Source organism: Maylandia zebra, linkage group LG12 (genome assembly GCF_041146795.1).
Source record: "Maylandia zebra isolate NMK-2024a linkage group LG12, Mzebra_GT3a, whole genome shotgun sequence".
NCBI classification, from domain to species: domain Eukaryota; kingdom Metazoa; phylum Chordata; class Actinopteri; order Cichliformes; family Cichlidae; genus Maylandia; species Maylandia zebra.
In genome coordinates this window covers 37,032,274-37,044,688 of record NC_135178.1, presented here as the reverse complement: position 1 = coordinate 37,044,688, position 12,415 = coordinate 37,032,274, and the positions used below count along the sequence as shown (strand labels likewise).

The 12,415-nt window shown below is 39.5% G+C and overlaps 1 protein-coding gene across 1 annotated transcript in view; it reads right to left on the bottom strand.

Annotated features, from left to right (window-relative positions):
* ppil2 (peptidylprolyl isomerase (cyclophilin)-like 2) overlaps positions 1-11,376 on the bottom strand; it is a 30,496-nt gene extending 19,120 nt beyond the window's left edge. Inside the window, exons 1-12 of the mRNA XM_004555649.5 lie at positions 11,201-11,376; positions 10,967-11,016; positions 10,430-10,475; positions 9,083-9,145; positions 8,298-8,349; positions 7,105-7,156; positions 6,635-6,726; positions 6,147-6,236; positions 5,983-6,058; positions 5,720-5,880; positions 1,572-1,647; positions 732-838 (exon numbers count right to left, since the gene is read on the bottom strand). Of these exons, the coding sequence (XP_004555706.1) occupies positions 732-838; positions 1,572-1,647; positions 5,720-5,880; positions 5,983-6,058; positions 6,147-6,236; positions 6,635-6,726; positions 7,105-7,156; positions 8,298-8,349; positions 9,083-9,145; positions 10,430-10,475; positions 10,967-11,016; positions 11,201-11,232 (897 nt within the window). The 5' untranslated portion in view covers positions 11,233-11,376. The remainder of the gene's footprint in view (positions 1-731; positions 839-1,571; positions 1,648-5,719; positions 5,881-5,982; positions 6,059-6,146; positions 6,237-6,634; positions 6,727-7,104; positions 7,157-8,297; positions 8,350-9,082; positions 9,146-10,429; positions 10,476-10,966; positions 11,017-11,200) is intronic.
* Between the last annotated feature and the right edge of the window lie 1,039 nt (positions 11,377-12,415).

The following is a 12,415-nucleotide window of genomic DNA, read 5'->3' as shown; positions in this document are numbered from 1 at the left end:
GCCAGCCTCCATTTAAGCCGGTGGTTTTTAAAATGTTATGACAAGAAGCTGAAAGCTTAAACTTTGATTCCTGGTTAGTCTCTTAATAACTGTCAAAAAAAATGTTCGCTTCTTTGGAACATGTTCGACAAAAACTGCAAACTTGACGTGTGTGCATACTCTACACACCTTATTATACGTTATTCTGACAGCTAAGAAGTGAAAACATGTCCAGTCCCACCTTCTTACGCCCACATGTCACTCACCCATTTGTTCTTGTGCTTACGGCACTTCTGCATTTGCTTCATTTCTCCCACCTGAGAGCTACGTCCAGATTTTATACAGAGATAAAAACAACTCACAAAATCTCAATGCCTGCAGAGACCTAGCTGGCACCGCAAAAACAAAAAGTTATATATTTTTATTTTCCCACAGTCCTTCCTGTGCTAACTGCTAAGAACTGAAACCCCCGACTTACCCTACAAATTTTAATGAGCTTTTATTTTCTAGTTCTGTCCTGCAATGATCATAAGAAAACATCAATGAGGACTGTTACTATACTAACAGTAAAACCTGCTGAATTGCACACTTTCTCCTCAGTTTCTTGTCTTTTCAAAATAAACGTACGACGCTAAACGGCTGAAATCTATTCATTGTATAACACAGATTATTATAATTATTTCCACCTTATCGATTAGCAATTACCATCCAAATTATTCCTACTGTTCATGCGTAAATATGAGCGTTCTTACCTTATCACAGTGCAACTCAAGATTCAGGTCTCCCTTGTTTGTATGCAGGCGTACGTATCCCTTTTTCTTCACATACTGGTAACGCACAGTGTCGTCTGCAATAGCGTCTGTAAAACACGTTTAAATATAAATTTAGTTGACGTGCATATGATGAAAATATTTCACATTTATAGCTGGCACGTCAAGCGGGAACAGTTATTCTGAAAAACAATCTTAAGAGTTCATTGATTGTTTTGTGAGTCTCAGCTTGATGTTGGCACAGGTGAGATCTCTGACCTTTAAAGAGTCTGCATGCGTCTGCAGGGAAAGCTGTTATGTAGATTTATGCCTGAGTGTTTTTCTCCTGTTGACAATCTTCAGATCAAAAAGCCGTTTTTAAACATCAGCGTTTAGCTTTTCACTAGAAACACTGGTTTAAAAAAATTAATACAAATCCCTTCTTGTATTTCGCTAAATAAAGAGCTCTGTATAAATATATTTCAAGCCATTTCATCCCTTCTCAGAAACTTGAACTAGGTCACTAAATCCAAACATTGTTCTCCTTTTCTGAAGTGTGCTGAACCTACTATACAGTTGCATAACAGCAAATCTCTTTCATGAAGCAGCTCAGCGGCTGACAGGAGAAGAAAACGACAGTCGAAATAAGCAGCTCCCACTTGCAGCTGCATTTAAACCGTGTGAGCGTGAAGCTGCACTTTCCTTTTTAAAATAAATAAATAAATAAAAAGAGCACACATGGGCAGCCAGTCGTCCCTGAATGAATGCAGGCTGAAGATGAGCCAAACATTTGTTTTTACGGGGACTCTGTGGAGGCTTTGTGTGTGTGATGTGTTCACTTGCCTGCTTCGTGTGTTGTGGCAGGAGTCATAGCCGTGGATGTGAACGAGGCAGAAACTCTTCCTGTGGAGTAATGAGCCTGAGGGGGGAAAAAAGAACAAGATAAAAGTTTAAAAAGTCATGCCGATCTGTCATATGTCAATAGAGCTCAAAAGGATGCTGAATATAAATATGATTAAGACAAGAGGTTTACTTAATGCTAAATTCTGGGGGTGTTGTTAGCATCTTTATCATGTGGCACTTGTTACGCCCCTCTGCAGCCCCTAATCTCTTTGCAGTGGCAGTGCAAGAGTGTTCAGCTGTTGCTAATTGACCACATCTAGTCAGGTGTGGATAAAGGCATACCCGAGGCAGGCTTTCATGTAGACACACTAGCCTTCGTCTTAGTGGTAACAGCTATTTTAGCTAACTTGTTACATAGTTGAAAATAAAACCTCTTCTAGTTGAAATTCTGGTGTTACTCTCCATATTTATGTTGCAGCTTTTGAGCCGTTTCGCAACATAACCGGGGGCTCGTCCGGGATATGAAACCGGGGGCTCGTCCGGAATATGAAACCGGGGGCTCGTCCGGGATATGAAACCGGGGGCTCGTCCGGGATATGAAACCGGGGGCTCGTCCGGGATATGAAACCGGGGGCTCGTCCGGGATATGAAACCGGGGGCTCGTCCGGGATATGAAACCGGGACGTCTCACACCCCAAGCAAGAATCATACTCCTAGACTATGATTCTGTTGAGCCGGGTCGTAACAGCATTAAATAACTTTTCTAGTCTTATTGACCACTGGACACACTCATAAGTCATTCTTACACATAAACTTTGCACAACTCTTGATTAAAGTCGTGATATCCAAAACACGTAGCACACACCAGGAAAAACTACTACTTTTCTTTGTTTTTAAGTCACCTGAGCAGAGCTAGCAGGAGGCAGGACACATGAGGCTGCTGACATGTCACCTGTACTATGCAGTATTTGCACTATTCTCATATAAACATAAACTGGTATAATCTGACAGGACTGAAGCTGGCAGGTTCAAGGCTGTTTAATGCCATCTGTTGAGAATTATATAGAACATCAGAAGTGCAACAAATGTGCAAGAACAGCCTTTTAGTAGTCACATCAATGGTGGCAGAATAATCTGGAGTTCAGTATTTTCCCCCAGGACACTTGGATATGCAGGCTGGAGGAGCTGGGGAATGAACCACTGACCTACTGATTCAGGATGACCTGCTTTAAGTCCCAAGGGAGGGGCACAGGTATGGAAAAAAAGCCAGTATGTGGATCTCAAGCTTCTGTGCTGCTTTAGTGTCTTTGTATTATTCTAGATGCAGGGAAAATATGTAAAATTTTATAATGTAATTATTACCTACTTAAAAAAACCTCATCACTTTCTCTCATTATTGTACATTTTTCTCTACTGTGAAATAATCCCTGGAGCTCAGAGGCAGCCAGGGCAGATATTTCCTCATTAAAAAGGCCTGAAGGTTCATCCACCAGTTGAGGAAGCGTCTTCTCCACTCGTCATATCTTTCCAGCTTCATTCTCAAATGGCCCCCTCGTTTGCTCTAAAGGGCGTGTGAGCTTTTTCAGGCTCCGCATGATTAAGAGCCGAGAACAGAAAGATTTCTATCACGTTATAATTACGGAGCACCAGAGAAGTTATCTGAGCTTAAATTATAGTAGAAAGCAATTGTTGGATCGTAATATACACCTAACAATACCAGAAACATGTGATAAGGCAGCTAGAGTTATTCAAGTGAAAGAATAACAACTCTGAAGATTAAAGCAGAGAAGTGAAAATGGATTTCAAAAGCTAAAAGTCTGTTCTTCAGTCCCCGCTTAGCATTCTTCTGCTCCAGTTCTTGTGAAGGCGCATGAAAGTGCAGACTTCACCTTGCACGCTCTGTCTGACCTATATTCCCTCTTCTCTCAGATGCTGTCAAAGCGTAACTATGAACTCGACACAGAGAGCGACCAAGGATGAGCTGTGCTGTAAAAATGAGGCACGGCGCAGCATCAAAGGAGAGCTGATAAGAAAGAAGGTGTAGCTGCGGCTCAAATTGAATCAGCCGTCATCCTTCCAGTAATTCAAGGGCACAGTCACGGCGGTAACGTCACCGCCAGTGACCTCCTTTGTTACACATCGGTCTGTGTGTGCGAGTGTTCCCCAGAGGTATGATGACTGAGAGCAGGCCTGGAGGAAGGTTACATTATGTATATGTTGAGTTTTCAAATGGATATAAACATGCTCTACATTTTACTCTCTCTGGTTCTGACACTGATGTTATTTTTTATCAACAATATTTTACATGCAAAATATTATCCATCAATCTCCCTTAGATTATGGTAAATATATTTTATTCTTTGTTGTTTCTGTTCCTGGATACAGCTGGGCTTTATCTGGTGTTTGTTTTTGTTTTCTCATCCACAATACTGTGAATATATTTTCTAATATTTGGCTCCCTCCTGTGGACAAAGTCAAACTAGCACATCTTCACCTGGTTCAGAAGGCTCTCTTAAACCTGCTGCAGTGACGTGACTAAATAACTGAAAAATCTCCTAAATTATGTTAGATTAGTTCTCAGCAATGACATTTGATTAACTGTCAGCTTCATTACTAGTTTTGAGCTTGTCCAAAAGTAAAGAAATATGACATAAAATAATGTAACAGTTTAGTGAAACAGGTTCAGGTCACATCCTGTCGGCTTCACTTCAAATCCAGTGTGGTGCCGTGTCGGCAAAACGGAGGAAAAGTGCATCCTTGTCTAAATACTTCTGCACGTGGCTCAGTTTCCATCACCTGGTCTAAATGTTGGGACTTTTCGTTCAGCAGCTTAGAAGCTTGGACACCCGAGCCTGGACAGTTTTTAAATTATTATTTATATTCTTAATAACCATTTATGAGTCTTTGTGATTCAGCATCATATTGGCCAAAGATCCCTATAAGACTAATTCATTGCTCATAGCAAATAAGATGGTGTTTACTAATCAAGTAACCAAACGCAGCAAGATGAGAAGCTCAAAGGTTTAAAAACAGCAGTGAGTTTTTCCAAAGGTGGGAGAAACCAGAGTTTCTGAGAAAACCTATGTAAGCAAAGAGAGAACATCCAGCAACCCAAGACCCTCTTACTATGAGACTGCTGTCCAAATATATTATCTAATCTTATTAACTAAAGTCACTTCTAGCAACTTGGTTTTTCAGGCATTTGACTCTACATCACCTTAAGTTAGCGATTAAACTCTGCTGTGGACACAGACAGCTGCAGATAACAGCAGCAGATGAGATGTCTAAGTCCACCCAAAAGGTGAAGGCGTTGAATTAGAGACTGACCAATATATTAACTGGTATTAAATATTGCAGATAAATTAGTGTGTCGGCATTTATAAAAGAGATGGCAGTAACACCCTTCACCCATCTTGAAGGGTTGGAATCTCCACCTTCAGGTTTCTGGGCATCCACATGCCCACTGATCTCACCACCACAACACCATCGCCCTGGTAAAGAAGGCCCAGCAGCAGCTGCACTTCCTTGTGTCCTGAGGAAGAAGAACCTGGACCAGAAGCTGCTGCTGGCCTTCTACTGCTCCTCATTAGAGAGCGTGTGCTCCTCCTACCTGGGTGTTTGGTACGCAAGGGTCACGACTGAGAACAGGAAGGCTAACAGAGAGTAATTAACACCGCCCCCAACATCACTGGCTGCCCTCTGCTGCTCCGAGACCATCGTCAGATCCTCCTGTCTCAGGAAAACTAGAGCCAACATAGGTGACACCTTGTACCCACCACCTCACCAATCTGAGCCATGGTCTGAATAGCCCTCATCACTCAGGCCACTCACACACGGACTCTTACTCAGACCAAGTCCTTTGCACTGCTTCCAAACACTTTGGCCTCCAGTGTTTGCCTTTCTCTAGTTTATATTTGCTCCTGTCTGTTATTTATTCTGTTGTCTTATTATTTATATTTAACTCCTGCACAGTTGTTGTGGAGCACCCATCATTTCGTTGTACATGTAGAATGACAATAAAGGGCTCTTCTATTCTATTCTATTCTATTCTATGGTCACAAAGGCATTGCTGCGCATGGAGCCTTGCAATGATGAAACCAGGAGCTATAAAGTGGCTTTAAGGATCATAGTGAGGATGGTTTTCTTACAGCATTTAATTTGTCCGTCTTCTTGGCCTGCGGCTCCTTCATGGTGGAAGCCAGAAGTTCATCCCCTTTGTATTCTTTATAAAGCTCCGCTAAAGTCTCCCTCGTCTCCAGATTGGTGGTCTTCAGATGGTATGCTGGGTCCTGCTTAGCCTTTTCCTCATCTGAAACATGCCAGAAAGAGCAAGAGAAAACGGATGATTTTACCATAGCACATTTATATAATGCGAGAATTACCCATCACCAGAAAAATACTGATAGCTCACCTGGGTCCAACACTTTCAGGTCGTTCTTGACATGGAAAAAGTTGGAGACGTTGAACTTATCCAGGTTTGTGGGGTCCTAAGAAGAGAAAACAACGTCTCTGTTCCTCAAATAAAAGTACTCTTTCATTGTGTAGGTGGATAAAAATCGTGAAACTACATCTCACCTGAAGAGTTATAATATCTTTTCTTGTGAAGGGTTCATCTGTGAGCAGATCTTTAAAACTTTTGGTCTTAATGTTTAACTGCTCAACTGCCTGCATGAAAACAGAAATATTAGAAAGAAAAGCCTCTGTTGGTCATAAGGAAAACAAACGTGGGCAGCAGGTAAAATTAAATTATATGTGTTTCCTTTAAGTTTAACACAAGCTTAGTATCACTACAACTGAATGAACAACACTTTGTGGAATTCATCTGTAAAAATAAACAGAACAACACTGTTTTTTGTTTGGAGAGAGATTTTTTGCACACAGCTAATTCTGTGTGATGTAAGGCAGCATCTTGTGAGACCATGTGGGCTGAGCATCTGCACTGTATCACGCCAAGACCAAAATCAATATCATCTCTTTCTCCATGTGCGTAATTTTAGACATCGATTTCTGTCTGAAAAGCATCATCGTGAGGATCAATGCAGCAAGAGCACGAGTTCACTGACCTCATAAGAAAACACATTCCCGGTGACCTTGTTGGCAACAATGTGAGAATTATTTGTGAAGACGTTGTACAGAACAGGGCAGTGATACTTTCCTGGAACAAAACGAAGCAAAGAAAAAAAGTGAGAGAGCAGCAGGCTGAGCAGCAGAGTCCAATCTGCTGCCAGGGGCTGAATCCACTCAAGAAGTCAACGAGTACCTCATGCAATCCTCTGCTGAATTATATCACATCTTCTCCCCTCACTTGCTTTTTTGGATTTTTATTCCTCCAACCCCTTTTAAGTCAAGCTTTCTTTTTTAAGGTTCCCCTCACACAAAGCAAAGCAGTAAGAAAAGTGTGGATTTAAAAGAAAACTAAAGCCTGCAGGATTTCAGTGACTATGACCTGGCAAACTGGGCTAATGACAGCATTAAATTTCTTCTACATGCATTTTGTTGTGCCTCAGGTGCATCAAAGCGTAAGCATATTTACCATCATTGTTCTTGGCTAAGTTAAGTTTGATGAGGGACTTTGCTTCCAGTTTCTGTGGAGGAAAAGAACAAATTTGCTTCTCAAACTGTACAACAGTGCTTGCGCTACAAGTACAACCACAAATGGATCATCTTACAGAGATTAGTTTCCAGCTGTGACATGGGGGAAATTGTAGAGATGTGCTTCATGATGCATGCTCAATCATCCAGGTAAGTAAATCCCCAAAGTTGATTCTGTTCATCAGGACGTAGCGTTTTCAGTGGGAGAAATGTATCATCAGTCATCCAAGCGACTTCTTCTATGTGAAAAGGGAAAGACTCTGAATCGAGGAGGGGGCCTAAGGGTACATCTTTTGCCATCTTACAATGCTGTGATTGCAGCCATTCCCCAACTCTCTGTGAACGGTACTCATGGCCATTGATCAGTGGGCTTTGTTCAGTGGTTGTTGATCAATGGTCATGAGAATTTGCATATTAATGATCAAGGAACTGACCTCCCAGCCCATTGTTCCTTCAGTGGGCTGGTTTCAGTCATTATGCAAATGTACTGTTTATAAGGTTGAAACCTGCAGTCAGCTGAGACTGAAGAAGTCACCTGGATGAGTGACGAAACGTTTCTCCCACTGAAAACGCTGCATCCTGATGAACAGAATCAACTTTTGGAGATTTACTTCCCTGCATGATTGAGAATGCATCAAGATGTGCTGTATATATTCATGACTGATAAGTATACTCATTAACTTTAAACAAAATGTCTGGCATTAACACTGTATTTGTGAGCAGCACTTTCTCTTACTTATAATAAAAGCTTGAATATGAAAGAGGAGCTAAACTGCTTATAAAGATGATAGTAACATGTTATACACAGCCTTACCCTAAATATTATTCTTATCATTGTAAGACAGTGACCGCTAGCAGTAAATAACATGTTTGACATGCAGGGTCACGGTAAAAACTTGATATTCTTCTGAATTTAAAATTTATAAACAGCTCAAGGTCAAGCTAACCCGACCCTAAGCTATTGAATTCCACCTTCAGCTTTTATAATTGGCTTGCTCGGCTAATATTTGAGGTCATGTTTTTATAGAAAATTGTGTTTATTTCTTTTTGCGTTGGATGATTAAAACCACAATTTCTGTAAATGAGAGCAGCTTATGGAGCAGTTAGATCATGAAGGAATCGTTGTCTCCTCACCTCTCCAGAGATCGGGTTTGTACCATACTTCTTAATCCACGGAACAATGCTCCTAAAAACAGGAAGTACACAGTAAATAATTTTTTAGGTTATGCTAAAAGCAAGAAAGGGGATGCAAAAATATGTAAGACATACATCTTGTTGTGCAAAATTATTTATGCCAAGTGAGATGTCAAGTCACACACCAGATAAATCATCAAAAAAAGAAAAGGAAAAATCACCTTTAAAAGCCAAAACTGAAACAAAACTGAAACTTGTTTGGTTTTATTTAACAGAATTAAGGCAAGTGTGACATATCCAAGCTTCCTTTGTGTTAGCTGGCTTGATAAAACCCAGAAACAGAGTTGGAAGCAAATCAGGACCAAACATAAAAACATATTTTTACTGCAACAACTTAATGACTGAAACGCGACGCATAAAGTTTGCACTTCTGCAACTTTTCTGTACAGCTTCATCAAGTGGCAGAAATAAGATATAGCCGATGAAACTGCATATATAATATCTATTCTTTCAGCATAGACTATATAATTTATCATGCTTAGAGCATGTCATCAGGAAAAGAATCACTACTGGATGATTTTAAACCAAAACTCTGAACATACAGGAGGAGGTTATGTGTTCAGCATATGTTCTAATCCAGCCGGGGTTAAATACACTGAAAACTGTCCATTAATGTTGCCTCACAGTACACACTCAGAGCTTCTTCCAATATCTTCTTCCAAGACCTGCCTGGCTACTGAGGGTGTTATGTGAACACTTAAAGGCATCAGACATCATTTACTCACAGCAGGTCGAAGACGACTCCCTCCTCAGTGCAGACAGGATACTCAAATGGCTGAAGGGACAAGCTGAAACATGTCACAGCACAAGTGTCAAACTCACTTCAGCTCATCAATTAACCAAAGTTTGTCTGTATAGCATCTTTCAGGCAGATCAGTACAGCTCAAAATTATTCACAGATGACAACAAAACAATAAAAAGACATAACAAGAGTTAACAAAGCAAAGCAAATAACATACGGAAAAACATTCCTAGCATAAGGAATTCAAATTAAATTAGGAAAAATTCAATTAACTTAAAATGTTTAAAAAGTAAGGTTAGATAAAATATGCTGTAAAGTACAATATCCACCAATATAAAAGCACCAATCAGTGAATAAAAATAAAATTATGTAATGATAAATAAAAATCTAAACAGTACAATAGGGAAAAAATTACTAATCAAATAAGGTAAAAGAAATAAGTGACTCGTGCAAATGTTGGGATGGAGAACAGAGTTTGAGTTTAAACATTTCCAGCTGCAACTTGGGGAACAAGAGCTAAAAACTGCCCAACCAGATGTTTGTCAGGGGACCTGGTCATACTCTGTCAGTATGAACTGATGGGAACAAAGCTATGACGTACCTTAAAAACAAACAAACAAGAAAAAGCAGTTTCTGAACATAGCAGGATTTGATTCTATATATGGGGTTTAAAATTAGTTCAATTTTCCTTCCCTTCCTAATAAGTCACCTGCCAGTACTAAGAGAACAATTTGTTCCCAAGTGGACCAAACAACTGCATAATAAAACATCCTTCTTTTAATATTATAAGATGCTCTTTATAATTTGCAGAAATCTAGAAATGGGTTGGCTGGCAATTTTTTTTTCTAGAGTGCCTCTTCTTCTTCGTCATCATCATGTTCTTCTTTCGGCTGCTCCCTTTAGGGGTCTCCACAATGATCATCTGACTCCATCTTACCCTCTCTCTATCATCCTGCTCTGTCACACATGCATGCCCTTCTTCACTACATCCAGAAAACATCTCTATGGTCTTCCTCTTTTCCTTCTCCCTGACAGCTCTTTCTTTAAAATCATCTCCATCTCAGCCTTGCCTCTCTACCTTTGTCTCCAAATCACTTAACCTGATGTGTTCATTTCTAATCCTGTCAAATCCTGCTCACCCCCTAGTTAAAACAGTCTAGCATCTTCAGCTTTGCCTCCTCTCTTTTTGTCAGTGCCACCATCTCCAAACTATAACACTTTAAACACATCACAGCAGGCTTCACCACCATCCTTATCTTTTCCTCTATCATTTTACTCTTTTGTCGCTTTCTAAGGTGCCTCTTCTCATAATAAACGAGTCTCCTGTTACCTGCAGTGGTCGAAGGGAAGCCGTCTGAAGTTTCCTTGTGGGATTTCTGGAAAGTAAATACACAAAGAGAATGTAAGACAAGTAAAAATCAGTTTCATTTTTAAGGACTAAAAACCACTGACAAACCCCCGATCAAGTACAGCAGCCCTCAGCACTTTTTACCTTCAGAGGCTCTGGTTCATTTACAGTACTTTAGCCAAACTTAACAATTATAACATTACTTATAACGACTAACTATAGATATTGTAATCCGTGCAATTAAATATGACTCAATGATAAAAAAAATATTAATTCAGGAACATGATTTCAAGTAGCTAAACAAACTAAAGCCCCCAAAACAGCACACAGCATATAATATTGATTTTCCTTAAAGGCGAAACCCTTCTGAACACGCCTGTGTTAAAGCTTAGTGGGCTAATCTGAACGCACGCTGCAAAAACTTGCATAAACTTATATCAAAGACAAAAATAAATAAATAACATGAACAGTGTCTCCACAGACGCTGGTTTTAACCAGTTAGTCTGAAAATCAGCTCACCTGCTCGTTTCCCTCCATAAAAGTTCGTGTACTCTGTACATGTGATGTACCTGAAGGGTTAAACAAAACACAGGTGAGACAAGAAAGGCAACGATACAACTTTAACGATAACACTTTAAACTGTTAGTAACGCAACACTCAATACGCTAATGTGGGTTAGCTTGCTACTAGCTTCTTAAGTGCTAACGGTGGCCAAACAAGCCCGTTTCAGAGCTGTTTGATGCTCACGCTTACATTTTGTCTTTCTGGTGCTGTCGCTTCCCCATTTTGACTGATTTTGCAGGTCTGAAGAAATATCCTCAGTCACAAAATAAAATATTAAGACAATAACACGCAATAACCACTGTGTGCCTTTCCTATCTTCCTGTTTACGTTCTTTGTCGTCGTCGTCGTGATTAACTGCACACTGTATGTAACAGCTGCACTCTGCTGCCCCCTATCGACAGTCCGGTAAAGACATTTTAAGCATTGAATTGAAACAATTAAATAAGGAGCTATACACAATCATGTAGTTCAGTCAGAAATAGAGTATTGTGACTCTCTGTAGAGATAAATTGTAGGATTTTTATGAAATATGTAAAAACAGTGTTTGTTTGTTTGTTTGTTTGTTTTACCATCATTGAAATAAAATGAAAGAGTGACAACCACAGCCTAATTTGGAGTTCCAAATTCATACTGTAGACATACTGTATCATACTGTATTTTTGAAATCAACAATTTTGTGTTTTATGTCTTTTTATGTCACAGTTGAAAAACTGTTTTCTCATTCATTCTGTGAGCCTGCAGTTCATCTCTTTTACTTTTGGGGACTGCAAAGCACACACACTTAGCAGAATTTACGGTTGAGCAGAGAAAGCATCTACTGGGGCTCATAAGAGCACTTGAAATGTTACACAAAACAGGTTGATCATAATTTTTATGTGATAAATCATAGTCATACATGATAAAAACACCAATCAATTTTTTGCTGCTTTTTTTTTTTTTTTTACCTTATGTCTGCATTTTATTTTGCCATGTTTATTATATTTTATTGCTGCTATTGTTCTTGTGTTATTGTAAGGTGACCCTGAGGGTCTTAAAGGCGCCTATAAATAAATTATATATTATTATATATTATGTATTATTATTATATTATTATTATATTATATCATATTATATTATTATCATCATCATCATCCATTTGAGTGTATTCAAGCTGCCATAAGCCAAACAGACAGGGTCACAAAAACAAAACATTTTAATCAATATTTTTAATAGGCTGACAAGTTGTTACTAACTTCCGCTGCCTGCGTCCACGCACACTGTAACTGTTTGCTAGTAGATTGATTCAAGGAAGATAGAGTCAAACGTCAAATGATCTTAACCTGGAGCCAAACAAAAGCTATGTGTGCATTTACGCACTTGGCACAGTAACACTATCTACAAAGCACAGATCAGACACGTTTTCAG